General features: G+C 42.6%; 2 protein-coding genes across 2 annotated transcripts in view; one reads left to right on the top strand and one right to left on the bottom strand.

Moving 5' to 3' along the window:
* Myo7a (myosin VIIA) overlaps window positions 1-6,001 on the top strand; it is a 62,633-nt gene extending 56,632 nt beyond the window's left edge. Inside the window, exons 41-47 of the mRNA XM_013014132.1 lie at window positions 168-255; window positions 424-530; window positions 2,183-2,368; window positions 2,709-2,825; window positions 4,242-4,325; window positions 5,074-5,193; window positions 5,693-6,001. Coding sequence (XP_012869586.1) covers window positions 168-255; window positions 424-530; window positions 2,183-2,368; window positions 2,709-2,825; window positions 4,242-4,325; window positions 5,074-5,193; window positions 5,693-5,782 — 792 coding nt within the window. The 3' untranslated portion in view covers window positions 5,783-6,001. The remainder of the gene's footprint in view (window positions 1-167; window positions 256-423; window positions 531-2,182; window positions 2,369-2,708; window positions 2,826-4,241; window positions 4,326-5,073; window positions 5,194-5,692) is intronic.
* A 1,710-nt stretch (window positions 6,002-7,711) lies between these two features.
* Gdpd4 (glycerophosphodiester phosphodiesterase domain containing 4) overlaps window positions 7,712-27,700 on the bottom strand; it is an 87,295-nt gene continuing 67,306 nt past the window's right edge. The window contains exons 13-17 of the mRNA XM_013013971.1: window positions 21,875-22,022; window positions 15,211-15,293; window positions 14,084-14,198; window positions 9,479-9,500; window positions 7,712-7,941 (exon numbers count right to left, since the gene is read on the bottom strand). Coding sequence (XP_012869425.1) covers window positions 7,712-7,941; window positions 9,479-9,500; window positions 14,084-14,198; window positions 15,211-15,293; window positions 21,875-22,022 — 598 coding nt within the window. The remainder of the gene's footprint in view (window positions 7,942-9,478; window positions 9,501-14,083; window positions 14,199-15,210; window positions 15,294-21,874; window positions 22,023-27,700) is intronic.

Raw genomic sequence — 27,700 nt, forward strand, 5'->3', positions numbered from 1 at the left:
GTGCAAAATTGTCAGTGAATTCCTCCCTTGAATATCTAATATATATATATATAATATCATATATAATATATATATTAATTATATTATATATAATTATATTATTTAATATAATATATATATACATATACACACACACAATGAATGGACTATGATCACTGTGTCCATAGGTCATCAGTGTCCCTGAGAATGACTTCTTCTTTGACTTTGTGCGGCACCTCACAGACTGGATCAAGAAAGCACGGCCCATCAAGGATGGTAATGACCTGGGTATGGGATCCCTTGAGGCCCAGGGAGGGCAGATAAGGCCACCAAAAGGCCTGCTGGGTAGGGCCAGGCAAGGGTTTGGCTGGTGCTAAAGCTGGGTTGGGAGGGCCATGGGTATCTGTGCTGGCACTCTGCCTGACCCGCTGCCCTGTGCCATAGGAATTGTGCCCTCGCTCACCTACCAGGTGTTCTTCATGAAGAAGCTGTGGACCACCACAGTGCCAGGCAAGGACCCCATGGCAGACTCCATCTTCCACTATTACCAGGTGAGCTGCCCAGTGCCTCTATGTGCTACTGGCCCTGCTGTGCTTTGTCTGTGAAAGGCAAGCCCGCTGCCCACAGAGGCTTGATCATTGTTCCTTTGAGCTTCCGGTGTTTACTCTGTCTGGAGCAGTCCCCTGCTTTCTAGACCCATTCAGTGGCTTTCCATGGTTTTTGAGGCCTAACTCTAAACATAGATTGTGGCCTCCCTCTCTCTCTGGCCACGTTTTTGTGTGTGCCAGTATAGAGCTTGAACTCAGGGCCTAACTCTCCTGCTTAGTTTTTTTTTTTCTCCACTCAGTACTGGTGTTCTACCACTCAAGCCACACCTCTACTTCTGGCTGTTTGTTGGTTAATTGGGGATAAAAATGTTTTGAGGTTTGTGTCTGCTCAGGCTAGCTGATCCTCCTATCCTCTTGTACCTGATACCCTTGGTTCAGGTCACTGTCACTATAGTTTTCAGAGTCTGAAGTCTTCCATCAGTGGTCTTATCTAGAATGCTCTCCCTTAATCCCTCCCTTACTTGCTGGCTTTCAGATATCTCATCTTTTTGTTGTTGTTTTTAGGTCAGTCGTGAGGCTTGAACTGTGGGCCTGGGTGCTGTCCCTGAGCTCTTCAGCTCAAGATGAGCACTCTACCACTTGAGCCACAACATTACTTCTGGTTTTCTGGTTGTTAATTGGAGATAAGTGTCTCACAGACTTTCCTGCCCAGGCTGACTTTGAACCAAGATCCTCAGATCTCAGCCTCCTGAGTAACTAGGATTATAAGCGTGAGCCACTGGTGCCCAGCTCAGACATCCGATTTTAGAGGGAACTCTTGTCTGCCAGACTGGAGCATGCCACTGCAAATGGCTCCTCCCACAAGTGCCATTGTGCAGTAGTTTGGTGTGATTATTGATGTCTGGTTTTGCCTTGAGGATGCGTGTGATTGTTTAAAAGGCTTGTAATATGCAGATGCTCAACAAGTATTTGTTGAACTAATGGATATGAGTAGGTGAACTGGTGACTTAGTGAGCAGATGGCTAGGATGAATGCCAAATGAGTTTATGGGTGGACATGGGTGTCAAATGTGGGTACATGGATAGACATGAGAAAATAGGGGGAGAATGGATGGAGAGTGATTAACTAAGGTCTCTGATCAGCAATGTCTTCTCAGGCCAGCCTCAGTTTCCCTACCCCTCCAATAGATGGCCAAGGATCCTATGGGCTCCATTGGCTCTTCAGAGGCTTTATCTCTGCCTGGTCCACCCACCTTTTCAGATGCTCTGCACTTGGGTCTGGAAGCTCAAGGGAGTATGAGGCTGGTGCTGCTGAAACTGGTTACAAAATGGGAGGAGGCTCTTCTGGGGTAGGGGGGAGGCATCTAGGAGAGGAGGGGTGTGGAACTCTCTCAGGCCCACTAACTGATCACCGAGTCTCTTCATCTTTGAAAGGGGGCTGCTCACTTTCCCGGTAATGTGCAGAGTGCAGCCAGCTTGCCTGAACTTTCCATCTGTAAAGTGTGAATCTGTATGGGCACTCTTGCTGTTTTTCCGTCCTCTGGGGAAGCAGGGGAGTGGTCAGCTGGGACTGGAGCAGTGGTGGGCCCAAGGGTGGGAGCAGGGCAGGAGCCTCAGGTCTCTCCCTCCACACCCTTGACCTGCTCTTACTGGCAGGAGTTGCCCAAGTATCTCCGGGGCTACCACAAGTGCACGCGGGAGGAGGTGCTCCAGCTGGGGGCGCTGATCTACAGGGTGAAGTTTGAGGAGGACAAGTCCTACTTCCCCAGCATCCCCAAGCTGCTAAGGGAGCTGGTGCCCCAGGACCTCATCCGGCAGATCTCACCTGACGACTGGAAGCGGGTACGCATGGGGGTGGTGGAGAGTGGGGACCAGGACCCGGTGAGTGGGGTCAAGGCCACAGCTCAACACATGCCCGTCCTGGCTCCTGTATGTGATAAGGCCTCCCCACCACATTCTGCTTCCACTTAGTCTCTCGTTCTGCCAAGGATTCAGTGGCTCTGAGGTGGTCATTTAGCTGGTTCTAGTTACCCCTGCCAAGGGGAGGGGAGAGGAGTGGGAAATGTGGGAAATGGATTGGCTGAGGTAGGCAGATCCTGATGGCCTCAGGCCTATGTAGGTCTGACCCTGGAGGTACAGACAAGCTGGGTAGGCCTGTCAACCTGAGCCATTTTCCTTGCAGTCCATTGTTGCCTACTTCAACAAGCATGCGGGGAAGTCCAAGGAGGAGGCCAAGCTGGCCTTCCTGAAGCTCATCTTCAAGTGGCCCACTTTTGGCTCAGCCTTCTTTGAGGTGAAGGTATGTCATGGGAGCCCGCAGAGGAGGAGGAGGAGGAGGGCTAGAGGGGCAGCACAGGCACAGAGACTCCTTCCTGGGGACGGAGGGAAGCCATAATGGCCATGGACAGCTGCCCCAGCAAGGGATGTCGGGAAACACATACAGCTGTGTCTGGGCTCAGCCCTGAGGATGGAAGGAGCAGCAGCTTAATCTGGAATGGAGGGTGGCCTGTGCTGACAGTGCAAGTGCTAACCAAGGTGGCAGAGCCCATGAGATCCTGCTCAGACTGAGATGAGCCAGGGAAGAAGTGGCACCTGAGCTTTCTAGGGAGATCCCTGAGAGAATGCTCTTGGCAGAAGCTCTGCATGGGCAAAGGTCTAAGTGTGGCTGGGTGTAGGTAGGCAATGACTGAGAGGGAGGCTGGCAAGCAGGTGGGGGGTGGGGCCTCCTCCTCCAGGTGACCCTGAGCTCTGGAGGGTTTGAATAGGAATGGCAACTCCAGACAGCCGCTCAGACCCCAGGATAGCCATGGCAAGGGAATGGAGACACTGGTATGAGGGTGCAGGGCTCCTGAGCAGCCTACCTGTGCAAGGAGCAAAAAGGGCTAGGTGAATAGCTGGGCAGGTGTAGGGTTCAAGGAGGGATTTTATTTATTTTGTCAGTCATAGGGCTTGAACTCTGGGCTTGGGTGCTGTCCCTCAGCTCTTCAGCTCAAGGCTAGTGCTCTACCACTTGAGCCACAGTGCCACTTCCAGTTTTCTAATGGTTTATTGGAGATAAGAGTCTCACAGACTTTTCTGTCCAGGCTGGCTTTGAACCACGATCCTCAGATCTCAGCCTCCTGAGTAGCTAGGATTACAGGCGTGAGCCACCAGTGTACAGCCAAGGAGGGATTTTAAAGGACTTGGAGCCAGGCTGTGGTAGTGGCTCATGCCTGCAATCCTTACTACTCAGGAGGCTGAGTTCTGAGGATCGAGGTTCAAAGCTAGCCAAGGTAGGAAAGTCTGTGAGACTCTTAATCTCCTACCAACCAACCACTGGAAGTAGATCTGTGGCTCAAGTGGTAGAGCAATAGTCTTGAGCACAAAAGCTCAGGGACAACACCCAGGCCCTGAGTTCCAGCCCCAGTATAGTCCCTGACATCCCCTCAGCCCCTCAAAATAGTATCAAAAGATGGGAGATGGTTGGGCGGAGACTATGGACCTAGCCAAGCCTCCAAGGGAAGCAAAGAGCAGGAATGGACCCATGAAGAGGTATGGGAAGACTGTGACAGAGGTTGAAACCCTTAGGTCATGGGAGGGCCACCAGTGCCTCTGCATCCCTGGCTCCAAATAGGCAGGAGGCCAGGATGTCATCCACCCAGGGTGGAGGTCCACCTGCCTCCCAGTGCTTGTCCTGCTCTAGCTTCCCCATCTTATAGTTGCCCACCTTTTCTAGCAAACCACGGAGCCAAACTTCCCCGAGATCCTCTTAATTGCCATCAACAAGTATGGAGTGAGCCTCATCGATCCCAGGACTAAGGTGAGCAAGCAGGGTGGGTATCTCTGCACTGCTGCCCCAAGTCCCAGCCTCACTCAAGCCCCTCCAGCCTGACCTCATTCTTCAGGCTCTTTACTGTCGACTTTTGAGAGGCTGGGCTGTGATTTCCTATGGATTTTCTTTGCCCCTCATTTGCTCCATGGAAACTGGCTTCCTAGATTTACTCACAACCCCCCTGCTGATAAATCCCACCAACTTGGATGTGACAAGTTGTCCTCCTCCTAGCATGTTCTCTGATGGCAGCCTCTGCTGGAGGTAATCATGTTTATGGCCCCAGAAGGGGGACAACCAGATGGCTGGCGAAGAGTATGAATGGTCATTCTTCTCCTCCTGGGCTTCAAGGCTACATGTTCTTGGGTTTCCTGTATCTGTCATTCTTTTGTGCATATTTTGTGTTTTTTTATACCCAGACTGTATATATTGTGTCCCCCAAGACTGTCTTGTTTTTGCATAATACTGGTCCCAAATACCCAACAGCTACTGGACTTTTAGGTCCTATGAATGGCATGGGGGGATGGGGCTAGTGCCTGCTTCCCCCGGCAGCTCCACATAGAGCTGGCCTCTTGCTCTTTTCCTCATGTGAGGGCCTTGGCCTTCTGGGAGGAGGTGATGTCTATGGCTGGAGCTCAGAGGGTGTGTGTGTGTGTGTGTGTGTGTCTGTGTGTGTGTGTGTGTCTGTGTGTTTGTCTCTGTGTCTGTGTGTCAGCATCCTGTCTTGCCACTCCCCCAGGACATCCTGACTACGCATCCCTTCACCAAGATCTCCAACTGGAGCAGTGGCAACACCTACTTCCACATTACCATTGGGAACCTGGTCCGAGGGAGCAAATTGCTGTGTGAGACGTCGCTGGTGAGAGATCCTCCTGGCAAGCCTGGCCTGAGTCCCTGCCGGCCTCTAGAGCCAACGCGGGGTTAGGGGGGAAGAGTGTTCAGTGTGTCTGGATACGGTCAGGGTCCAAGTTCAGGTTCACTTAGGGCTGAGGAAGAGCCTTCATCAGAGGCTGAGGAGCAGACTCCAGTTTCAGCGTCTGAGGAGTGAGTGTGCTGACCAGACTTTTGTCCCATTCACCAGCTGGAACTGTTAGCAACATCATCTAGGCTGAACTCTAAGGTGTAGCTCAACTGGTTGCCTCATTGTCACGGCTAGAGGGAGGCATCCAGGATGCTGAGGGCTTAATGTGGGATCATGAAGTTTGGGAGCAAGCGGTCTGGATGGATGGATGAATCCGGTCCTTACCTGTGTGGATGGGGAGGCCAAGTTCTGAGTGTGGCGACTGCCCTGGTCCTGGGTCTGAGTCTCTGACCTTGCCCCATTTATGCTTTGCTTATCTCCCCAACCCTGCTTCCAGGGCTACAAGATGGATGACCTCTTGACTTCCTACATTAGCCAGATGCTCACCGCCATGAGCAAACAGCGGAGTGCCAGGAGCGGCAAGTGAATCCACTGGAGGAGCTGCTGGCTCTGGGCCTGCTCTCTAGGCAGCAGCTGGGGAGGACCTGTGCCATTCTGGCATGGAAGCTGGGTTGACTATCAACTGGACCTCCAGGCAGTTTTCAGTGAGGTCAGAGCTTCCCTGCATCCTCTTCTAGCACCGGGGTTAGTTCTTGTCCTAACTTCATGTGGCCTTCCAATGTATGAGCCTGTGCTCCTTGGATGCCTCTGCATCCTTCTGTGCACCAAGTGGACAGAGCCATTGAGAGGACAACCCAGGCCTCCCCACTGGGAACAACCAAAGCTCTTGTGCATTGAACAGGATACTCTGGAACCCAAGGGGCTGGGTTACTTCCTTGAGTTCAGCATCCTCAGCTGGAGGGACGGAACCAGACTGCCTATGTGTACCACAGTGTGAGTGCAGGGCTCCTGCTTGTCTCCCTGACTGCCTCAGGGTATAAAGTATATGTTTATCCTTTGGCCCTGTAGTGTTTTTGCTGGAAAGGGAGTGTGGGGTCAGGACAGGAACCTGTAGGAGAGTCACCTGAATGACTAGTTTCTGTGTCTGAGCCTGCCTGATCTAGGTTTGTGGGTAGGAGCGTTTGAGCCCTGGATATGCTTTGCAAGGATCTCAAGGGGCCAGATGATTGGTGTGGGACATCAATTTGAGTGGGCATGGGCTGGAACCAGCTTCTGGCTCCTGTTAGTTACAGGCCAGCAGAGCCAGAATGGCCCTTGTACCCTGTTAGAACATTCTTGGCTTATAAGACGGTACATGTCCAAGAATCTTAGCACCAGTTAGGTTAAATCCTTATGTGTCTAGCCTAGAGGGGCGTGAGTGTTTACCAGCCACTCGCGAGGTTTCCCTGCTACTTCAGGAGGGCCATCCACCTCTGTGCACCTGAGCAGACCCCCGCTCCTGCAAAGGGAGTGCTCTTCCCTGACCTCCCCATGAGCTGTGTAGGAGGGAGAGAGGGCCTGCTGTGAGGGAGTAGCAGCTTTGCTTTCTGGAATGATGATGTGGCTGTCTGTGGAAACATGCCTGCGAGTCCACAGTGTGGATAAATCTGGACCAGGAGGAAGGTGCTGTGGTAGTCTGCCTTATGCCGTCATGCCAAGGAGAAAGGCCAATGCCCAGAGAGGGATTGTCCATGGGTGAAGGTCACCCAGAGAAAGTCAACTCACTAATGCTGTCTGGGCTACCAGAGAGCTCTAGTTTTCTCTCAAGGCCAAAGGCTATTTTACTAAGCAAACATGGGATCATGTCCCACCTCCCCCTGGGAATCAGTGTGTGGTGGGATGCTGCCTATCAAAAAGGGTGTGTGTGTGTGAGAGAGAGGTATTGCCCTTGACACCTATCATTCCTTGACTTAGGATGACATCACCACTGCATCCATCCATCCCCTAGGCTTGCTCAGCCTGGGAAGGGAGGCAAAGAACCCAACTGTTTACTTTCTGACTTCTTAAGAGGTGTTTTTTTTTTGTTGTTGTTGTTTTGGGTCGGTCATGGGCCTTGAACCCTGGGCCTGAGTGCTGTCCCTCAGCTCTTCAGCTCAAGGCTAGTTCTCTACCACTTGAGCTACAGCGCCACTTCCAGTTTTCTGGTGGTTTATTGGAGATGAGGATTTCACGGACTTTTCTTCCTGGGCTGGCTTTGAACCTTGATCCTCAGATCTTAGCCTCCTGAGTAGTTAGGATTAGATGCCCACCACAGTCACTTAGCAGGAAATACAGCAGAGGTATTAAGATGAGACAACCCCTTAATACTTCAAGATCACACATCACTGTTTCCCCATCTTACTGAGATGAATTCTTTATAGAGTGGCTGGACCAGAATGATTCTCCCCAAGGCTCTTCCATTTTGCCTTCTTGACTACTTCTTACCCTAATACCCTTAGGCTTGGAAAGAAAGAAGGGTGGCAAGGTATGGCTGCTACTACTTTGTACGTGGCTCTTGAGAGGTCTCGGAGAAGGTGGAATAGTACGTATTGGTATCTTTGGAGGACTCTGTCAGGGGAGGCTTTGGAGCATTTGCGGCATCTGTTTTAACATTGTCCTTCACAGATGGTGGTTTCTTTGAGCCCTTGTTTGGGGGATTTATAATCCAAGGACTTTCCCCAATTCGATCAGGAGGCTGTGTGGGTTTCTCCTGCAGGCTGGCGGTCTCTGTGGGATAGAAAAGACACAAATACAGATTGCTCTCACTCAGGCCAGTGTGTGAAATACAAATGTCAGCTCTTCACTTAACACTCAGGTTCTTACCTCTAAGTTCCTTCTGCCTCTCTGTCAGACTTTGTGAAGGGTTAATGATCCAGCGTGAGGTTCTAGCTTACTTACCATGGAATGCCTGAGACAAGCATTGACTTTTGGTTAATGTTCAGATGTTTACAAACATAGGCTACAATGGGATGTTTTAAGGACATGTAACAGTGTTTAGAATTGGCTGTCATATAGTAAGCACTGAATAAATTTTTGTTTGTCTGACAGGAAAGTAAATAGGAGGAAACAGCAAGAAGAGCAATCTTATTTGAGAGAGAGAACTAGATTTGCAAAAACAAATCTCTCTAAAGAAAAAAAAAATCTCAAAATTACAATATAGTGAGGAACCAAGGGGCCAAAATCTAGAAGAAAATAAGAATCCAAAGAAGTGGTCCTCAGAAATTTTTTTCCCCTGAGGATATTTCTATCCAGAGGAAATTCCTATCCAGAGTGAGATGTATTTTCTTTGTCATTTTCATGAGTGAAAGAGGATTTTTATTAGACTTGAACTGAATTTGTAGGTCATTTCCATGGCAATATCTTTTAAGATATTAGGTTTTCTGATTTATGAACATATATATATATATATATACATGTGTATATATATATGTGTGTATATTATATATATATGAGTCATCTTTCAGTGAAGTTTTGTAGTTTCAAGTAACCCATCATACATCTTTCTTTGTGAGGATTTAAAAGGGTTATCAATCTGAGTATCTTACAAAAATAGTGTATTTTCTGATTGTTTTAAAATCCATTCTGCAAATCTTGTCCTCCCTTCTCTGTAATTTTGGTTGGCCTTGATCTTCCTGTTAGGCATGCACCACCATACCTGGTGCCAATCTCTATCTTTAGGACACTTTCTGATTTGAATACAAATAAGGATACTATTTAAATACTAACAGGGAAAAACATCTGTAATTTTGTTGTTTTTTTTACATGCCTTATAGGGTTTTTTATCCCTCATTTCCTTACATCTTTTCCCATTAGTGCCTTTAGCTACTAAGTTTGGGTTCCTACTAAGAGTTCCTTGAGTTTCTGGGGGTATTTATTATATTCATATCTTTCATCCAGCGTTAACAAAATTCTTGGACAAAGAGGCTTCTGGTAGTGAAGCCAAGCTGCGATCAGTCTTATGGCTGTAAGTGGATTCTGCCAACAACCACATTTAAGCAAAACTGTGACGTTAGTTGACTGACTCTGATGGCAGCCTTTTGAGATTCAGCTGAGCTGTGCACAGACTTCTGACCTACGGGCACTGCAAGATGACAAATGGACACTGTTCTAAATTCCTAATTGTTAACAAGGCAGTGGGAATCTGAAATCTTGAAATGTTTGGTAGACATCTTTCCCCCTTACTGTGCTCCGAAAACTTTATGTAACATCATTATAATGTACCATGAATTTAAATAACTGAAGCTAGGAAGCAATTTAGCAATACCTTTTCTCTTCATAGGAATAGCCTGTTAAGGACAGAGACAAAAAAGACAGAAACCTCCTAGTGAGGTTCATCAATTAGCTACACTGAAGACACTAAATTATCAAAGGACATATCTATAACAAATGTCCTTAGATGATACTAGCTATATATACCATTTTGCTAATGTTAAATTTTTGTGCTGATAGCTTTAGTATGATCTTGTTTGTGGTCTATTGGATACATGACCAAAAGTGGAATTGCTGGGTCAAAGGGGAGCTCTATGTTTAGTCTTTTGAGCAACCTTCATACTATTTTCCAGACTGATTGAACAAGTTTACATTTCCACCAACAATGTAGTAGTGCTCCCTCTTTTGGTCACCTTCCTGCCAGCATCTGTTACTTAGTTTTCTTGATCATGGCCATTCTAACTGGGGTGAAGTGAAATCTCAATGCTGTTTTGATTTGTATTTTATGGCCAGAGATGTTGAACATCTCTCTTCATGTGTCTATTGGCCATTCTTACTTCTTTTGAGAAGTCTCTAAGTCTTTAGCCCATTATTGAGTTGTTTCTTTGAGGGTTTATTTGGGGGAGGTGTTGTTTGAACTCAATGTATTTTAGATATGAGGCCCTTGTCTGATACATAGCTTGTAAAAATCCTCCCCCATTCTGTGGACTTTTTAGCTAGCTATGTCCTTTGCCATGTGATCCCATTTATCTAGTCTTTGATTTGTTCTGATTCTGGATCTTTATTTAGGAAGTTTCAACCCATGCCTAGGAGCCCTAGTTTTTCCCATAATCCTTCCTGTAATAGTTTCATGGTATCTGGCCTTACATTGAAGTCTTTGATCCATTTAGAAGTGATCCTGGTACAGGGTGATAGGTAAGGCTCTAGCTTCAGTTTTCTGCATGTGCATAGTCAATTCTGCCCAGCTGTAGGTCTGTGGGTTCATTTCTAGGTCTTCTGTTCTGTTCCGTTGGTCCTCAGGCCTATTCTTGTGTCACTACCAAGCTGTTTTTATTACTATGGCTTTGTAATAGGGTTTGGATCTTGGTATTGATATTCCTCCAACACTGTTCTTCCTGCTAAGGATTTTTTTTTCTCTTTGGGGTCTTATTATTCCATATGAATTTTTGGAATGAAGAATATTGTTGGGATTTTGATTGGTATTGCATTGAATTTGTAAATTTCTTTGGGCAATATTGCCATTTTCACAATGTTAAACTTTCCATGGAAGGTTTTTTTCCATTTCCTTAAATCTGCTTCAATTTTTTTTCTGATTTTTAAAAATTTCATAATAGAGCTTCTTTACCTAGGAACTGAATTAGCCAAAGAGGTGTTTTATTTTTTGACAGCCTAGTAAATTCTAAGCAAAAGATAACTATGACTGATACTAAATTTATGTTGGTGTAAGGTTTGGAACAATTTTTTGCACAGAAATTAAAAACAAGACAGAAATAGTATTTATTCAAAATGAAGCATATACCAAAAGAAAAAAATTTTAACCAAAAGTCTAATAAAAAGAACAATCTTAAATAGCAGCTAGAGAAATGAAATCTGAAGACCTTTTCATAGGCAACTACACAGAACTTCAGAAGGCAGTGGGTGCCCGGACAGCAAGTATAGCAAAACATACCCACTTAGCTGGTAGACGTGGTGTAAGATGAGGCTGCCTGTGTCCAGTCTTCCCAATGCTTTCTCTGAGCCTAACTTTGGTCTTGTACCCTCTCTGTGTCTATCAGAGGTACTCAAATAGCTTTTCAATATATTTCCTTCTGCTTACATCAGGAAAAAGTATATTTTATAACATAAAAGTGCGAACTATTAAAAATAGAGAACACTTTGAATTTTCTACTTACCTTTCTTGTCACCATTTCAACACAGTAAAGGCAAATTAACTTAGTATTATTTCTAAGGCATTATTGCTACTTCCATTACACTTCTTAAAGTAGTCTTTCAAAATGTCTTTCCTAGACATGTGGGATATAGCCCAGTTGTAGAGCATTTACCTAGCATGTACACCACCCTGGACTTTTTTCCACTGGGGGTTAAAGTACCCTCTTTTCCATATTGCTCTCATCATTTCCATGCTCTAATTATTTCATATTTGGGTTACTGTTACAGACAGAATTCTCTTCTCCACCTCCATATTCATATATTGAAGCCCTACACACTCAGTCTGATTATGTTTGGGAAATGGGACTGTTAAGGTTAAACAACGTCAATGGACCAGTCCTTAATCTGGTAGGTCTGGTATCCTACTAGAAACTGAAGCAATCAGAACTCTCTTGCTATGTAAACTCTGAAGAAAGGTTATAAGGTTGTAGTGGGAAGGCAGTTGTCTAGATAGAGATTAGAAAGTTCTCACCAGGAACCAAATTTGCCAGTGCCTTGATTTTAGACTTCCAGATGCCAAAATGACAAGAACATAAATTTCTGTGGTTCACTCCCGTCCAATCTCTGGCACTCATTTATACTTACCAGTATAAGAACAATCATTAAGTAGCTGAAATACTTGAACAAAGACAATAAATGGGATGACCTTAAAATCTATCAAACCAAGAGTTGAGATTTCTTTGCTACTTAAAGGAATATGACTTAAAAACTTCAACTTCGCAACAAATTTAAAAAGAAAAAAAATTTTCATGGTCCTGTGGATCCATTCCTGCAGCCTTAAATGCGTATCAAGAGCTGGTTCATGGAATCTTGGAATTTTCACTGTCTACAAGAATTGGAATCACCTAATACTTTTGTGCAGTAATTTTAGTAAAAAAGCTCTAGGAACTATGAAAGAAATGATAACCCATACTCCACAGACTTCCACAGACTTCTGCTTAACTGGTTTTCCTTTTGGGACTGTACTAGCTTCCCTAACTAGTAATTCTCTATGACCATCTCCATAATTCTCTAAGCCATAATACCACAGTCCTCTGAGAAGCTCTAGTTTCTCCTCCCCTTGCTGGGCCTATTGCATTTCCTCAGCCCTTGAGATGTTTTGCTGAATAAACATTTCCAGCCCTTGCCATTTCCCTTGTTTGAAAATTTTCACCTCTTTATTGCCTATAGATAGAGACTAGACTCTATCCTAGAATTCCAAGCCCTCAGCAGTTTTCTTTCTCCATCTTCTAACACATATCAAACATAGCTGAACCCTATGGACCATTTACAGCCCTGTTGGCACACGGTAGAGCTACTCTGTCCTGGACGTGGGTGCCAGCTCAGTGACCAACTACCACTACTGCCTGCTTTCCTCACTGGTCTTTGTTGGCCAAGCCCTCCTCTCTCCTGGGACTCACTCTCCACAGACAGATTTCAATTCTCTGCAACCTTTTGGAGTGTCTGGCAAAAAGTAGGTACTCAATGTGTGATGTGTGAATAATATACAAAGAAGTAAACAAATATCTGTGCTTAAAATCTTCCCAATGATCTCATGGTTTTGACAAAATCTGAAGTCTGATGTTAAAGGTCATCTAGGATATAAACTGGTCCATTTAATCATTCCATGTTATTAGCAGGGGACTGGTTCTAGGACTCAGAGGCTCAAAGACATAGCTAGGGATGTAGTCACTGGTAGAACACTTGCCTCGCAAGCATGAGTTCAAATCCCAGTACTGCTTAAATAAAATATAACCTACACATATCCTCTTTTATACTTTAAATCATCTCTAGATTACTTATAATATCAAATATTATATACAAGCTAAGTAATTACTTATAATATCAAATACTATATACAAGCTAAGTAATAGTTATGCCACATTGTTTAGGAAACAGTCACATGCCACAAAACAGTGTTTGAGTCTATCACCCATAGGATCATAATAGAGCTGAAAAATTCCTATCAGTGACATTGTAGCTACCATGATGTCACAACACATTCCAGATCTGGAGTGATCTAGTATAAAAAACAAACAAAAAACCTCTACTGTATGGCTGGTAGTACAACCATGAACAGGACATAATGCTGATAATTACACATCAATGTTATTGGCTTATATATTGATTATGCTATATACTTTTTATCATTATTTTACAATGTATATACTTTTTATCATTATTTTACAATGTATTCCTAATTATAAAACTTTATTATAAAACAATGCTGTGTCATGCAAGCAACAGTCTATACATCTTGGGCTAAGTCTGATTGCATTGTTTTCTTGTGGTTAGTTTGCTATCATGTTTTCTGTTCATTATGACCTAAGAAGCTCTCTCTCTCATTCTCTCTTCTCTCTCCTATTCTATATGGTGTACATATATACCACACATTCACAGACTATATATCATCTAGGTTTGTGCTAAGTATATTTGATGTTCACACAATAAAATCAAGAAAGAAGGCATTTCTCCAATAGCATTGTTTTCTGAGAGAAAGCACTTAAGTGTTAAATAGAGCAGCCCCACTGACCAGGAAAAGTCCATACTCTTCACAGTATCAGGCCACATGCTGAGCTATATAGTACGTATCAGCAATCACCTAACTTCTATTTCAGTATTTTCTACCAGCACTTGATTGACTTCTTAGCTGGAAGCCTATAGATAAAGAGTGGACTGACTAGACTTCCTGACTTCTCCCTGGCTCCCATGTCCCCTGTCTTCCCCGTACACCTTCAGGAGAAAAACAGACCAGGGCTCTGGGAAGCAATGGGTAGGGGGACGAGAGGGAGGAGCAAGCAAGGCCTTGGACTTTACCTGAGGCATTGCAGACTTCCCGCATTTTTTCCTTTTCAGCTTCTCTCCACCTGAAAGGAAGCAGACCATCCATAAACTCATGAGCCTCTTTGCAAAAAGGTAGTAATCCCAGGCAGAGGACAGAAGCAAAACATTATTCAGTCAGATTCTCACTTGAAGCTGAGTTTGGCCTTGATCCCCTTTAGAGGATCAGTTGTAAATCAAGAAATGATGGGGTCTAAGGAAGCATGGTGTTCTAACATGGCTTTTTTCTAGGATGTTCCATCCCTCTTCCACCTTAAATCTAAACAATCCTGTAGCATTTGCTCTGCAAGGATTCTCAAACATTTTCTTGGACAGATAAAAAGAATATGAAGTCGGGTGTGGTGGCACATCCTGTAATTGTAACTACTCAGAAGGTTGAGATTGGGAGAAGTGATGTTGAAGGCCAGCCTGGGCAAAGACTTAGCAAGACCCCATTTCAACTAATAAAAGTCTAGGGGTGGCCGGGTGCTGGTGGCTCACTACTCAGGAGGTTGAGATCTGAGGATCGTTAGCATGGGCAGGAAAGTCTGTGAGACTCATCTCCAATTAACCAACCAGAAACCCTGAAGTAGAGCTAGAGTGAAAAAGCTCAGGGACAGCACTCAGGCCCTGAGTTCAAGCCCCAAGACCAGCAAAAAAACAAAACAAAACAACAACAAAAAAAAACAGTCTTCCTGGTTTTTGAATCTGCTTCTTTGCACAAAACCCTGCTCTGTCCATTCATGGTAGGCAGGGGAGGGGAGGTGTCTATTTTGGAAACTCGTCAACCTTGTCTTCTTCTATTGGCTCCATCTTGAATTGAAAGTAACACACTTGATTGTGCTTTAGTGAGAGTCCTTGTCCTGAAAGCGTTGACCTCTCTTGGGAAGGGCTTGGGAAGGGCTGTGAGGCAATGCAGGCAGCATAAGAAGAAACAAAGAGTTTTCCCTTAAGCCAGTCTTGCCACATGGAATTACAGGAAAAATGCATTTTCCCCCCTCAGAACTCTGTAGGAACCTATTTATTTGGGAACATTCCTTTAAAATTATATCGACTTACCAGTGGAAACAAAATATGGCGGTAATGATAACTGCAGAAGTAAAATCCACGAGAAGCCATATGCCCATGTAGTATCCTGGTGTCTACAAAACACAAAGTGAGAGGCCAAGCAAGATGGCTACTTGAAAGCATCTACCATTTTCACTCTGTGAATGAGAAGAAGCTGGCTACACAGACGTGACCAGATTCAGGGAAAGAGGAGAAGAAAGGAGAACCTACAAAGAGTTCTCCAGGACCCAGGAAATTACACAGAAAGCAATCATGGCACAAGAAAAGCAGGGGGGGAAATGGGAAGGAGTTTGCAGTTAGCACCTGGCTTCCCTGGCTGGGGACAGAGGAACTGAAGACCACAACAGGTAAAATCAGTCTCACCAAGAGCTTGTCAAACACAGCTGTGGGAAACTGCCAGCCTTACCACCAGTGAAGGGACTTGGGAGGCAGGGACTAATCTGCTGTGAGAGACTGCACTTTGGGAAATAAAAGATATTCTGTGTCCCCCTATTCCATAGAGCAACAGAGTCACCCTCTTGAGAAAGTTTCTCTGGGAGCCCAGGGTCAAGAAGTAATCACAGCTGAACCCAACAGACACCTTGGCCATAGAACTTGGGTAAAAATCAGGTACAAGAGGTGCGTGAAAGGAGGGGAAAATGACAGGCAGGAAGCAGCAACACATTTTAAGCTGTAGGAAGCCAGACTGCAGGAGGAGGTCAGAGGGTGCAGAATCGTGGCAACAGTGTGTGGAGATGGAGGATTGGGAATTCCCACCACATCAGAGAACAGGGGCATCCAGGCAGTGGCTGTACGAACTAATGTGGAAAGAGCTCTGGACCTCCAAAAACCCAGTGCATGCATGGAATCTACCCCCAAACTATTGCATCTCAAAAAACAAAAGAAAAAACTCATCACAGCCTACCACTGGATGGAGGTAGCTGTGCCATGCCAAGCAGGTAAGCAATCTTTGGATTACCTGCTGTGCCAAATAATAGAGGCATCAGCCATCAGCTTGAACTCTAAAGGCCTTTCCTTCATGAAAGGTCTTCTGAGGGATGCAAAGCCCTCATACTCGGCCTCTTAGAATCTGCAGAAAAGTCTATACGTAAATATACATATGATATTCAAGAACAATCAAGAATTCATATTTGTTGTATGTAAGTCTGTCTTTGTTCCTCTTTTGGTTCAACTGAGTATTGTTAAACTGTATGCTTTTTTTTTCTATAAATCAGATAAAGGCCACTTTACTACCTGTACCTATTACCACCTCTCATTTAGTCTTGTATTTTGCTTTTCTCCCTTCATTTTATCTGAAATGATTATTCTTGAAATTCTTCCCGTTTATACCTTCTCTGTATATCTACAAGTGGAACACTTCCCCTTCTTTCTCCATGCTTAATTCTTCCTCTTTACCTAGACTCACACCTGCTAACTAGATTACTTAAAAAAACTTTTTTGTATTTTAATTTCTATTTTTGGTTTTTGTTTGGTTTTCTTTGTATGTGTGTGTGTGCATGCATGTGTGCATGTATGTATGCACACATATGTTGGCACTGGAGCTTGAAGTCAGGGACTAGGTACTGTCTGTTAGCTTTTTTTGTTCATAGCTAGTGCTCTACCACTTGATCCACAGTTCCATTCTGGCCTTTTGATGGTTAATTGGAGATAAAAGCCTCACAGACTTTCCTGCTCAGTCAATGCAGTTTTGAACTGTGATCCTTGGATCTCAACCTCCTGAGTAACTAGGATTATAGGTATAGTCAACTGGCACCCAAGTTCTTTTCTCCTTCTTGGTCATTGGTGTTGTCTTAAAAAAAAAAAATCTATGCATGTGAGTGTACTAACTTCCCCTCACTTCAACTTCCCATTCCCTAAACAAAAACAAAAAGTCATTAATTTCTTTTTTACTTATCTCACTCTACTATCCATTTTCCTCTCCATAAAACTTACCTGCCACTCCTTTTTTTACCTATGTAACCAAATACATAAATACACCAGCCAGGCGCTGGTATATAGGTGGCTCTCACCTATAATCCTAGCTACTCATGAGGCTGAGATCTGATAATCATGGTTCAACGCCAGCCCAGGCCAAAAAAACAAGGGGACTCTTATCTTCAATTAACCACTCAAAAACTGAAAGTGACACTGTGGCTCAACGTGATAGAGCCTTAGCCTTAAGCAAAAGTACTCAGGGACAGTATTCAGGCCCTGAATTCAGTCCTTATCACCACAACCACCACCACCAACAAAAAAACCAATAATACCACAATAAAGGATTTAAGTGAAAGTGAAAATGAAGAAATCCCAATGAGCTCAATAAAACAATAGTAAAAAACATAAATATAATAGAGAAACAGGTATTTTTATTTTTGGGGGGGAGGGTCCAGTCGTGGGGCCTGAACTCTCGGCTGGGCACTGTCCCTCAGCTCTGCAGCTCAAGGCTAGGGCTCTACCACTTGAGCCACAGTGCCACTTCTGGCTTTTTCTTTTTTCTTATATGATGCTGAGGAATCGAACCCAGGGCCTCATGCATACAAGGCAAACACTCTACCACTGAGCCACCTTCCCAGCCCTGAGAAACAGGTATTTTTAAAATGAGGAATTCTAAGAGGATTCAAACAAAAATAAGAGAAATCGAACTGATAATAACAAGAAAACACAAACAGCTGAATGAATGAACAAACAAATGAAGGTGTAGGATATGAGAAATTCAATAAAAAGATGGAAACCTTGTAAAAAAATAAAACTAAACTCCTTAAAATTAAGAGTTCAACTGCCCAAATAAAAGACTAAACCAAAAGCCTAATAGAATGGATGAAGTTGAAAACAGTATCAGAGATTGAAGACAAAGCAGAGAAATTAAAACAAATATATTGAAAAACAAGGTACTCAGGCATTAAGAAAGAGACAGTAATCTGTATGATGGAGACATAGACCTCCAAATAGGCATAGTCAGAGAAGAAACAACTCTAGACACATTATAATAAAAATACTATATAGGTGGGGCTGGGAAGGTGGCTCAGTGGTAGAGCACTTGCCTTGCATGCATGAGGCCCTGGGTTCAATTCCTCAGCACCACATAAGCAGGAAAAAAAAAAGCCAGAAGTGGCGCTGTGGCTCAAGTGGTAGAGTGCTAGCTGAAGAGCTGAGGGACAGCGCCCAGTCCCAGAGTTCAGGCCCCATGACCGGATTCCCCCCCCCAAAAAATAATGCTATATAGAATTAAAAAAGAGAGGAGTCAAGTTAAAATAGTAAGCTCATTAGAATAACAGCAAATTTATTGATACACTTAAATGCAAGGAGGGTATGGAAAGACATAATTCAAGTCTGAAGACAATTGCTAATTTGGATACTGTACTTAGAGAAGCCATCCTCCATAACTAATGGAGAAATAAAACCTTCCAGGATAAACAAAGCTAAAGGGATTCACTCCTTCTAAACTAGTACTGTAGATAATACTTAAGGGAATCTTCATGGAAGAAAAACCAAAATGGAAAAATAAAGGAAATAATGCATTTACTGTAAGAGTAGATTAGCAAAGCAAGAAGAGGAAAGGAGAATAACAAAAAAACAACAAAATAATAGGAAATACGGTAAACAGGCTTATTAATTCTCCAGTCAAAAGACATAGAATGGCAACTTCAGAAAAATAAGATCCTATTATTTAAATTTCTTGCTATAAGAAACATCTCACTGAAAGAGATAAACACAAGCTTGAGGAGAAAGGATGAAAAAATACCTCTTTTTTTCTCTCTTTTTAATGCCAGTTCTAGGGCTTGAATTCAGAGCCTATGTCTTGAGCTTCTTTTGCTTAAGATTAGTGCTCTACCACTTGAGCCATAGTGCCAGGGCTTCATGCATGGTGGGCAATCACTCTACCACTAAGCTATATTCCCAGCCTTTTTTCTACTTTTTTGAGATTTGAGTCACATTAATTTATTATCAGTTCAGGGGAAAAATGCTTCAGCATCATTTAAGTAAAAACACACTTCCCAAATGGACAACTTTGAGCCATTACTAATTCAGGGAGATACGAATTCAGAGGGTGTACTGCTTTCTAAATTATACAGGTATATATACCTGATGGAATTCTATGCTTCCATCAGAAAGAATGGCATTGCCCCATTTGTAAGGAAATGGAAAGACTTGGAAAAAATTATATTAAATGAGGCAAGCCAGACCCAAAAAAACAGGATGCATTGTTTCCCTCATTCATAATAACTAGAATATGTCTAGGATATTCTTAGCAGGAGTTCACAATAGCTCAATAGCAATATATATATAACTACATAAAAAGATACTTATCAAAATGATCTCCAGGAAATGGAAACGAGGGATTTTTTGGTTTGCTTTTGTGTGTACTGTTTGCAGTTACTTCTTTTTTAATTTTTTTTTAATTTTTTAATTTTTCTTGTGAAAATACTGTACAGAGGAGTTACAATTACATGGGCAAGATAATGAGTACATTTCTTATCAAGCATTGTTGCCTCCTCCTTTGTTTCCCTTTCCCATCCCTTCCCATCCTCCCCCCGCTCCTTTCCCTCCCCGCCACCGCCGAAGTTGTAAAGTTCGTTTTTCAACATAATGACTTGCAATGGGTCCACCTGTATTCCTATTTAAACGATCTGTTTTTTTCCCTTCCCCTCCACAAATTATAGCAACATCAAATACAGTGAGAGCAGGGGTTATACCGTGGGGGAGGGACATACAAAGCAACAAAGAAATCATCTTATAAATATGTTAGAAACAATCACATGAAAGAAAAAACATTTGAGTCCTTATCTTGGGGTTCATTTCCCCTAACATCGACTTATCTGACCTTTTCTGCTTGTCTCAGACATATACTAGTTACTTCTTTATATTTTTTGTTCCGTTGGTTTATTCTCTGATGTCACTGTTTTTTTTTATTTCTGTCTTGTATATACATTGATCTGGGGAAGGGAAGAGGAACCATAGAAATGGTGGGACAGACAGTGAACCACTATAACAGTGATACTCACTAGACACATTGTTGGAAATGATCTTTACAAGTTGGGGGTTGGGGTGTCAGGGAGGGGGAAATGGGAGAAGATGGGGGGGCCTAACACTGTTCAGCTGTGCTGAGGGAACTGCCACCCAAGGTTCCCTTCATTGTACTTCTAGAAAGTCACCAGGGAAAGAATGGCCGGCAAGTCCTCATCTTCATTAGAGTCCTAATACAGTACTGGCCTATGATACCATGCCCTCGATGCTGTCCTGTCTCCTAGTCTAGACCCTGAACAGGTCAGAAACAGGACCAGCTGGGAACTAGTGGCTCATGCCTGTAATTCTAGCTATTCAGGAGGCGGAGATCTAAGAATCCAGGTTCAAAGCCAGCCCAGACAGAAAATCTCTAAGACTCTTGTCTCCAATTAACCAGCAAAATGCTGGAAGTAGAGGGGTGAGTGAAAAAGCTAAGGGAGGGGCTGGGAAGATAGCTCAGCGGTAGAGTGCTTGCCTTGCAAGCATGAGGCCCTGGGTTCGATTCCTCAGCACCACATAAACAGAAAAAGCCGGAAGTGGTGCTGTGGCTCCAGTGGTAGAGCGCTAGCCTTGAACTGAAGAGCTGAGGGACAGCACCCAGGCCCAGAGTTCAGGCCCCATGACCGGCAAAAAAAAAAAAAAAGCTAAGGGAGAGTGTAGGGCTCTGAATTTAATCCCACCAGACCAGCACAGAAAAAAAAGGGAGGAAAGAAAAGAAACAAAAAATCAATGAAGGTGGAGGTATAGAAATGGTCATGTAAGACCCTGCCCCAAGAAGGCTTTTCTGCCTAAAGCTTTCAAAGGAACAAAGTTAAACTGTTTTTTTAGCTGACCGCAGTAGCATATGCCTTTAGTCATAGCTTCTTGGGAGGCTAAGGTAGGAGGATCATTTGAGCCAAGGAATTTGAAGCCAACTCGGGAAACACAGGTGAGATTCTATCTTGAAAACCAATTTAAAAAACTCTTTCTGTTATATGAAAGTTTGTCCCAGTCAATCTGCTGTCTAGCCAGATAAACCCAGACTTTGTTGCAGTACCTGGGTGGCCCAAACTCTCTCCACAGGCAGTAGATGGTAGAATTAGGGTAGGACTATAAGCCAGGTGCCAGGTGCTAGGTGTTCAGGCCTCCAGGTCTTTGGTAGTGAAGAACAGAAGGGTTAGAAAAGGAAACCAGGCTAGGCAGACAGACACTTGTTCACCTCTCCAAGAGCATTTTGTTCAGGAGATAGTTTTTACCAAAGAGTCATATATGCCTGATCTTCTACCCAGAGCCCATGATGCTCGCTGTCTACTGCTGCCATTAGTTCTAAGGAGTTGTGGCTGAAATAACAAAACTCTGGGATTAGACTCCATTTTGAATCTCACAGCATGAAACCAGGTTGCCAGGGCCATCTTTGAACTTTGGTTTCCTCCTGGGGATTGCAATAATTATGGCCAGTTCATACTTACACACATACATAACTACTGTATGTGAAGCACATTGCAAGGACTCAAAGAATGAAAACCACGAGAGGATCTAGATAGAACCATAGAAATATCACCTCTCCAGTACTCGCAGGTGACCCTTCTTGTAAGGAGCTCCCCAGGAGACTGCACAGAAGGAAATATAACACTGTAGGGCACTGACCATCATTGTACCCGGTGGGGAAGAAGGATCTAGACAAGCAGCTTACCATGAAGAAGTAGGGGTAACTCATCTGACTCAGGAGTGGAATGTTGTCTGTGGTCACTGAGTTGATCTTGGAGCACCACGCCAGTGAGAAAAGCCATGGCTCATTGATGATGTATAAGTTGATGTTAATATTAGCTGCTTTATATTCTCTGGAACAGAAACAGAATCCACAGAGCATTTAGAACCAGTATGACTCTAAATATCTACAAGGAGAGCAGCCATGTCTATGAATGGCTTGCCTCAATTACTGGAGGCTGCAGATCTTATTAAGGGAGAAGCAAAGGGCGAAGATTAGGCAGGCAGGGAAAAAGTGACCCAATGGGAGTGACATCCTCTTCTCTTCCTGGGAACCCTGGGTGATGGAAAGAACATCCCCTCTTTTCCTGAAGGCCCAGGGAGACCAAGATATTTGTTCACCCTGGCACAGACCAGCTGGTGAAGGGGACTGTGACACAACCAGATGCCAGAGCAGCTGAGACTTGCTGAAAGGGCAAGCCTACATTGGCTACCTACTTTAAATCCCAAACTCAAATAACCAACCGTCTTTCTACATATTAAGAAGGAATATATAGAAACTGAAATGAAAAACAATACAGCCAACAATTACTTCAAAGAAAATAAATGCTTAGGCATAAATTTATGAGAACAATGGAGGGTATTGAGAGGAGAAAGTACGTGTGTGGAAGTATCACAATGCAATCTCCCTAAGATGTTGCTAATATGAATTTCAGGAAGCCAAGTATAGGCTTATAAACTTAAAATGACAAAATACTGACAGAAGTAACCAAAGAAGACTTAAATAAATGGAGAATATGTGTTCATAGACTGAAAACTCAATGCAGCAAAGATTGTCCCCATGTTGATCTGGGAGCTTAGTGAAAGATCTATGAAAGCACCAGCAAGGTTTTCTATAGAGTTAGGTCAGCAAAATCTATAAACTATATATGGAAAGTACAGTCGCTGAAAAATTAAATCTTGTCAAAGAATAAAGTGAAAAGAAGTCATTTACTCTACTTGATATTGTAGTTTACTGTAGAAATATGGAAATCAAGACAGTGTAACATCAGAGGGATAGAAACATAAACCAATGGAACAGAAGAGGACCCCAGAAATACCCTACACACATATGCCCAAGTAATGCTTGACAGAGGTGTAAAATGAATCTGAGAGAATAGGTTCTTTTTTTCAGTATATGGTACTGAAAACTGGAGAGCCATAGTACCTCCCCCCAAAATTAAGAATCTTGATCGAAATCGCAACCTAAACTCACACTATATATGAAAATGAACTCAAAACTGATCACAGACTTGAATGCATAGTTTAAAAACAAAAATTTTAGAAAAAAATTGAGATCTAGGACTAAACAAATTTTTAGATTTAAACTTTTTAAAAGCATGATCAAGGAGAAAACTATTAAGTAAGAAGATGCTATAGATAAGTTGCAGACAAGAAGAAATTGACTAGTATAGAGAATATATAAAGAATTCACTGCTGGGTGCTGGTAGCTCACGCCTGTAATCCTAGCTACTCAGGAGGCTGAGATCTGAGGATCACAGTTCAAAGCCAGCCTGGGCAGGAAACTCCGTGAGACTCTTATCTCCAATAAACCATTAGAAAACTGGAAGTGGCGCTGTGGCTCAAACAGTAGAGCGCTCACCTTGAGCTGAAGAGCTGAGGGACAGCGCCCAAGCCCAGAGTTCAAGCCCCACAACCGACAAAAAAAAAAAAAAAGAATTCACAAAATTCAACAACACATTTCAATGAAAGGTATATACCATGAGCAAACCAGTACATAAGATGTTTAATATCATTAACCATTAGAGAATTTAAAAAACTACTGATAATTATGTCATTATATGCCTTTCAGAAAAACTAAAATAAAACACAGGGCAATGCTAGATATTGGCAAAGATGAAGAAACTCTAGATCCTTGTATATTGCTGACAGAAATGTAAAATGCTATAGCTTCTCTGAAAACATGTCAGCCTCTTATAAAACTAAATACATGTAATGAAAGTATTATAGCAAATGTTCTTTTGGACATTTATCCTAGAGGAAGAAAACCTTATTTTCTCATTAAAACAAATGCTCATAATGGCTTTATCTATTATATCTCATAAATGGAAACAATTAGATTCCCTTAAGTTGGTGAATGATTAAACAACTATTAGTATATATCCACATCATAGATATGATATACTTAGCAACAAAAAGGGACAACTATTGATAAATGAAACAACTTGGAAGAATTTGAAGGGAGTTATTCTCAATTAAAAAAATTGAACCTTGGGTCTGGGAAGGTGGCTCAGTGGTACAGTACGTGCCTTGCATGCATGAGGCCCTGGGTTTCATTCCTCAGTACCACATAAGCAGAAAGACCCAGAAGTGGCGCTGTGGCTCAAGTGGTAGAGAGCTAGCTTTGAGCTGAAGAGCTGAGGGCCAGCGCCCAGGCTCAGAGTTCAGGCCCCTTGAACCTCAGACATGCTAGACTACCTCTTGACCCATGCCCCAAACCTTCAGTTTGTATTCTGTTTTTTAGGAGGATCTCACTATCTTTGCTTGGGCTGTGACTTGTGATCTTCCTGTCTCTGTACACTGTTGATAGGAATGTGGATTAGTATAACCATTATAGAAAACAGGGTGGAGGTTCCCCCCCAAAACACTCCAAACCTAAAAAGGAGGATTGCCATATGATGTGTCACTTTCACTTCTGGCTATATATCTGAAGGAAATGAAATTGCTATGTCCAAGGGCTATCTGCATTTCCACATTTACTGCAGCATAGCCAAGCTATGGAATCAATTCAAGTGTCCACCAATAATGAGTAGATTAAGAAAAGATAGAATGTTTTGCATATAAATGCATATGTGTGAAATGTATGTATATACCATGTATATGTATATTGTATGTATATACCATATGTATATGGAACAAACACTGTTCTGTCTTTAAAAAGAAGGAAGGTCAGTCATTTGCAACAATATGGACGAGCCTATATAAAATAAGCCAAAAAAGACAAATACTGTGTACTCTTAATTTTGGAATCTTTAAAAGTCACAGGCTCATGCCTAGCTACTCAGGAAAATCCATGAGACTTACCTAAATTTAATCACCAAAAAGCCAGAAGTAGATCTGTGGCCTAAGTGGTAGAGCACTTTACACTTGAGCAAAAAAGCTTAGAGTTCAAGGCTCAGGACAGGTACAAAAAAAATTCATAGCAGTTTATAGGATGCTGATTTTTAGAGGCTGGGGTAAGAAAAGGGAGAGATATTAAGGTCACCTAGTTTCAATTAGATAGGAGGAATATGTTTTTGAGATTTGCTGAACAACAGGACAACTATGACCATAATAATATACTTCAAATTCAAAAGAGATAAGGGAGTAAATTGCAAGTCTCACAAAAAATTGTAAGTGAAGTAACAGTTACTAATTTAAGTATTCCATATTCTATATGCATATCAAAACATCATATTGTATCCCATAAATGTGTACAATTGTGCTTAATTTTTTTTCCCCTAACACTAAAATAGCTACAATCCCAGCATCAAGAAGCAGACACAGGAGAATGGCAAGTTTGAGGTCAGTTTGGGCTATCTAATGAAACCCTGTCTAACAAAACATGAAAGCATTTCTAACATCAAAATCTAAAAGAGAGTATATCTCTATGTTCAAATAGTCTTAACTAAAATAAGGCATGTAAAGAGTTCTTGGTGAAAATGACACATTCACAATATCTTGTGTCTGTGATCCTGGACCACAAATGTTCTGGTCATAAGCATTTCACAAATGTTTAACTGATTACTTTCTTAAAATTTAGAGCTCCTCAAAGAAAATCATTTTGAACAAAATCCTGCTCATGTACTTATCGTACTTGATTTTATAGTACAGTATATGGAAAAAGCCCATTAAAAAAACTGATATATATTGGACTGGGAAGGTGGCTCAGTGGTACAGTGCTTGCCTTGCATGCATGAGGCCCTGGGTTTGATTCCTCAGCATCACATAAGCAAAAAGAAAAAAGCCGGAAGTGGCGCTGTGGCTCAAGTGGTAGAGTGCTAGCCTTGAGCTGAAGAGCTGAGGGACAGCGCCCAAGCCCAGAGTTCAGGCCCCACTACTGGACCCTCCCCCCAAAAAAACTGATATATAATGCCTTCCTTGGGGAGAAGAAGGGTATCTTACTTCTGTGGATCTTTCACATGAAACAAGCATGGAACACTGTACACCTTTTGACTAAGTAAATATTTGCTGAGCTAAACCAACCTGCTTGCTTTTATAACAGGTCTCAGAAAATCTTATGGCAGTTGAAACTGAATGGCCAAGGAATAAAAGTGTAGTGGTGAAAAAATCTGGACTTTAGTCAGTTAGACCTGTACTTAAATCCCAGGCCCACCACTCACCAGTTGTAACTAACTTTGGTAAATGACTTCCACTCTGAAAAGAGAAGTAATAAATCCACTCCACAACATAGGATGATGATAGAAGGGGAAGCTAACACTTTCTGTCATATATTTGCCCAGCATTTTACTGTCTACATCATGACTGACACTCTTTGATTATTCCAGTGGGTACCATTGATATATCCACTTACAGAGGAGGAACTGACCATCAAAAATTTTACTAACGTTAAAACAAAGTGTGGTGGTATATGCCTGTAATCCTAGTATTCAAGAGACTGAAGCAGGAGAATTATAAATTATATATATACAGGCTCAGTGAAACTACAGTGAGACTGTCCGAAATACAAAACAAAACAACAACAACAGCAATCAAGAATAGATATGCCCAAAGTCATAGTATAAACCAGGGTTTAAAACACAACTTGCAGTTTAACAAGCATAGTATTTAATAAATGGAACCCATTTATTCTACTTATTTTTTTAACTTAGCCTATTAGATCAACCTAAGTTAGCATTAAGAGAGAGAAATAATCTTAAGAGGTGTTTCAATTTTAAGTAAAAGGAAATAGAAACATGCTAAAAAAAAAAAAAAAGACCTGAAGTGTTCTCATTGGGAAATAGATAAAATATCTATTTTGGAAGTGGCGCTGTGGCTCAAGTGGTAGAGTGCTAGCCTTGAGCTGAAGATCTGAGGGACAGAGCCCAGGCCCAGAATTCGAGCCCCATGACTTAGAACGTGCTTTTAATTCTGAAAATCTATCTCAAATTGTATATTTATAAATGTAGAGGTTAATAATTTAGTTGCTTCTCATTGCTTGGCTATTAAGTTTCAAAAAATAATTGTTCATGGTGATGGGAGTCTGCTTTGTTCTTCTAACTCCACGCTGCTCCCATGGCCCATGGACCACTTTCCTTCCCCTGGGGACCCCTCCTGGTTCTCAGGAAAACTTTACCCCTGACCCTATCTGAAGGTGCAGGACTGCTGTCATCAGAAGGATACTCCCACCATAAAACTTGCCAAGCGGGACAGGTTGGACAATAAATCCCCAACAGGACAGGACAAAGAAATTCCAAAGAAGAGTCTCACCCTAGGATGTATCAAAACCTAACACTCCCTACACTCCTGCTCTTTGCTCTCTGACCCTGCTTGGTATTACACGGAGCCCATCTGCAGCCATGACTAAAGCATGTTCTGGTCTGCTGAGGTCTCTGCCATCTTTCTCTCCTTTCAGCTGCTTGATCTTTCCTAAAACTCATGACTCAGTTTCCTAACACATGGTCTTAATTCTTTCTATAAGAAATATGCCTATCAGGAGCACAAATATTTATGATATACTGCAATCCATGTGGGAATGGCAAGAGGAAATAAAGCATTTTCTTTTTTAAGAGAATTTCTTTCATCAAAAGTTTTTATTTTTTTTAATGTTCAT

The sequence above is a fragment of the Dipodomys ordii genome, unplaced genomic scaffold (assembly GCF_000151885.1).
Source record: "Dipodomys ordii isolate 6190 unplaced genomic scaffold, Dord_2.0 Scaffold22, whole genome shotgun sequence".
NCBI classification, from domain to species: domain Eukaryota; kingdom Metazoa; phylum Chordata; class Mammalia; order Rodentia; family Heteromyidae; genus Dipodomys; species Dipodomys ordii.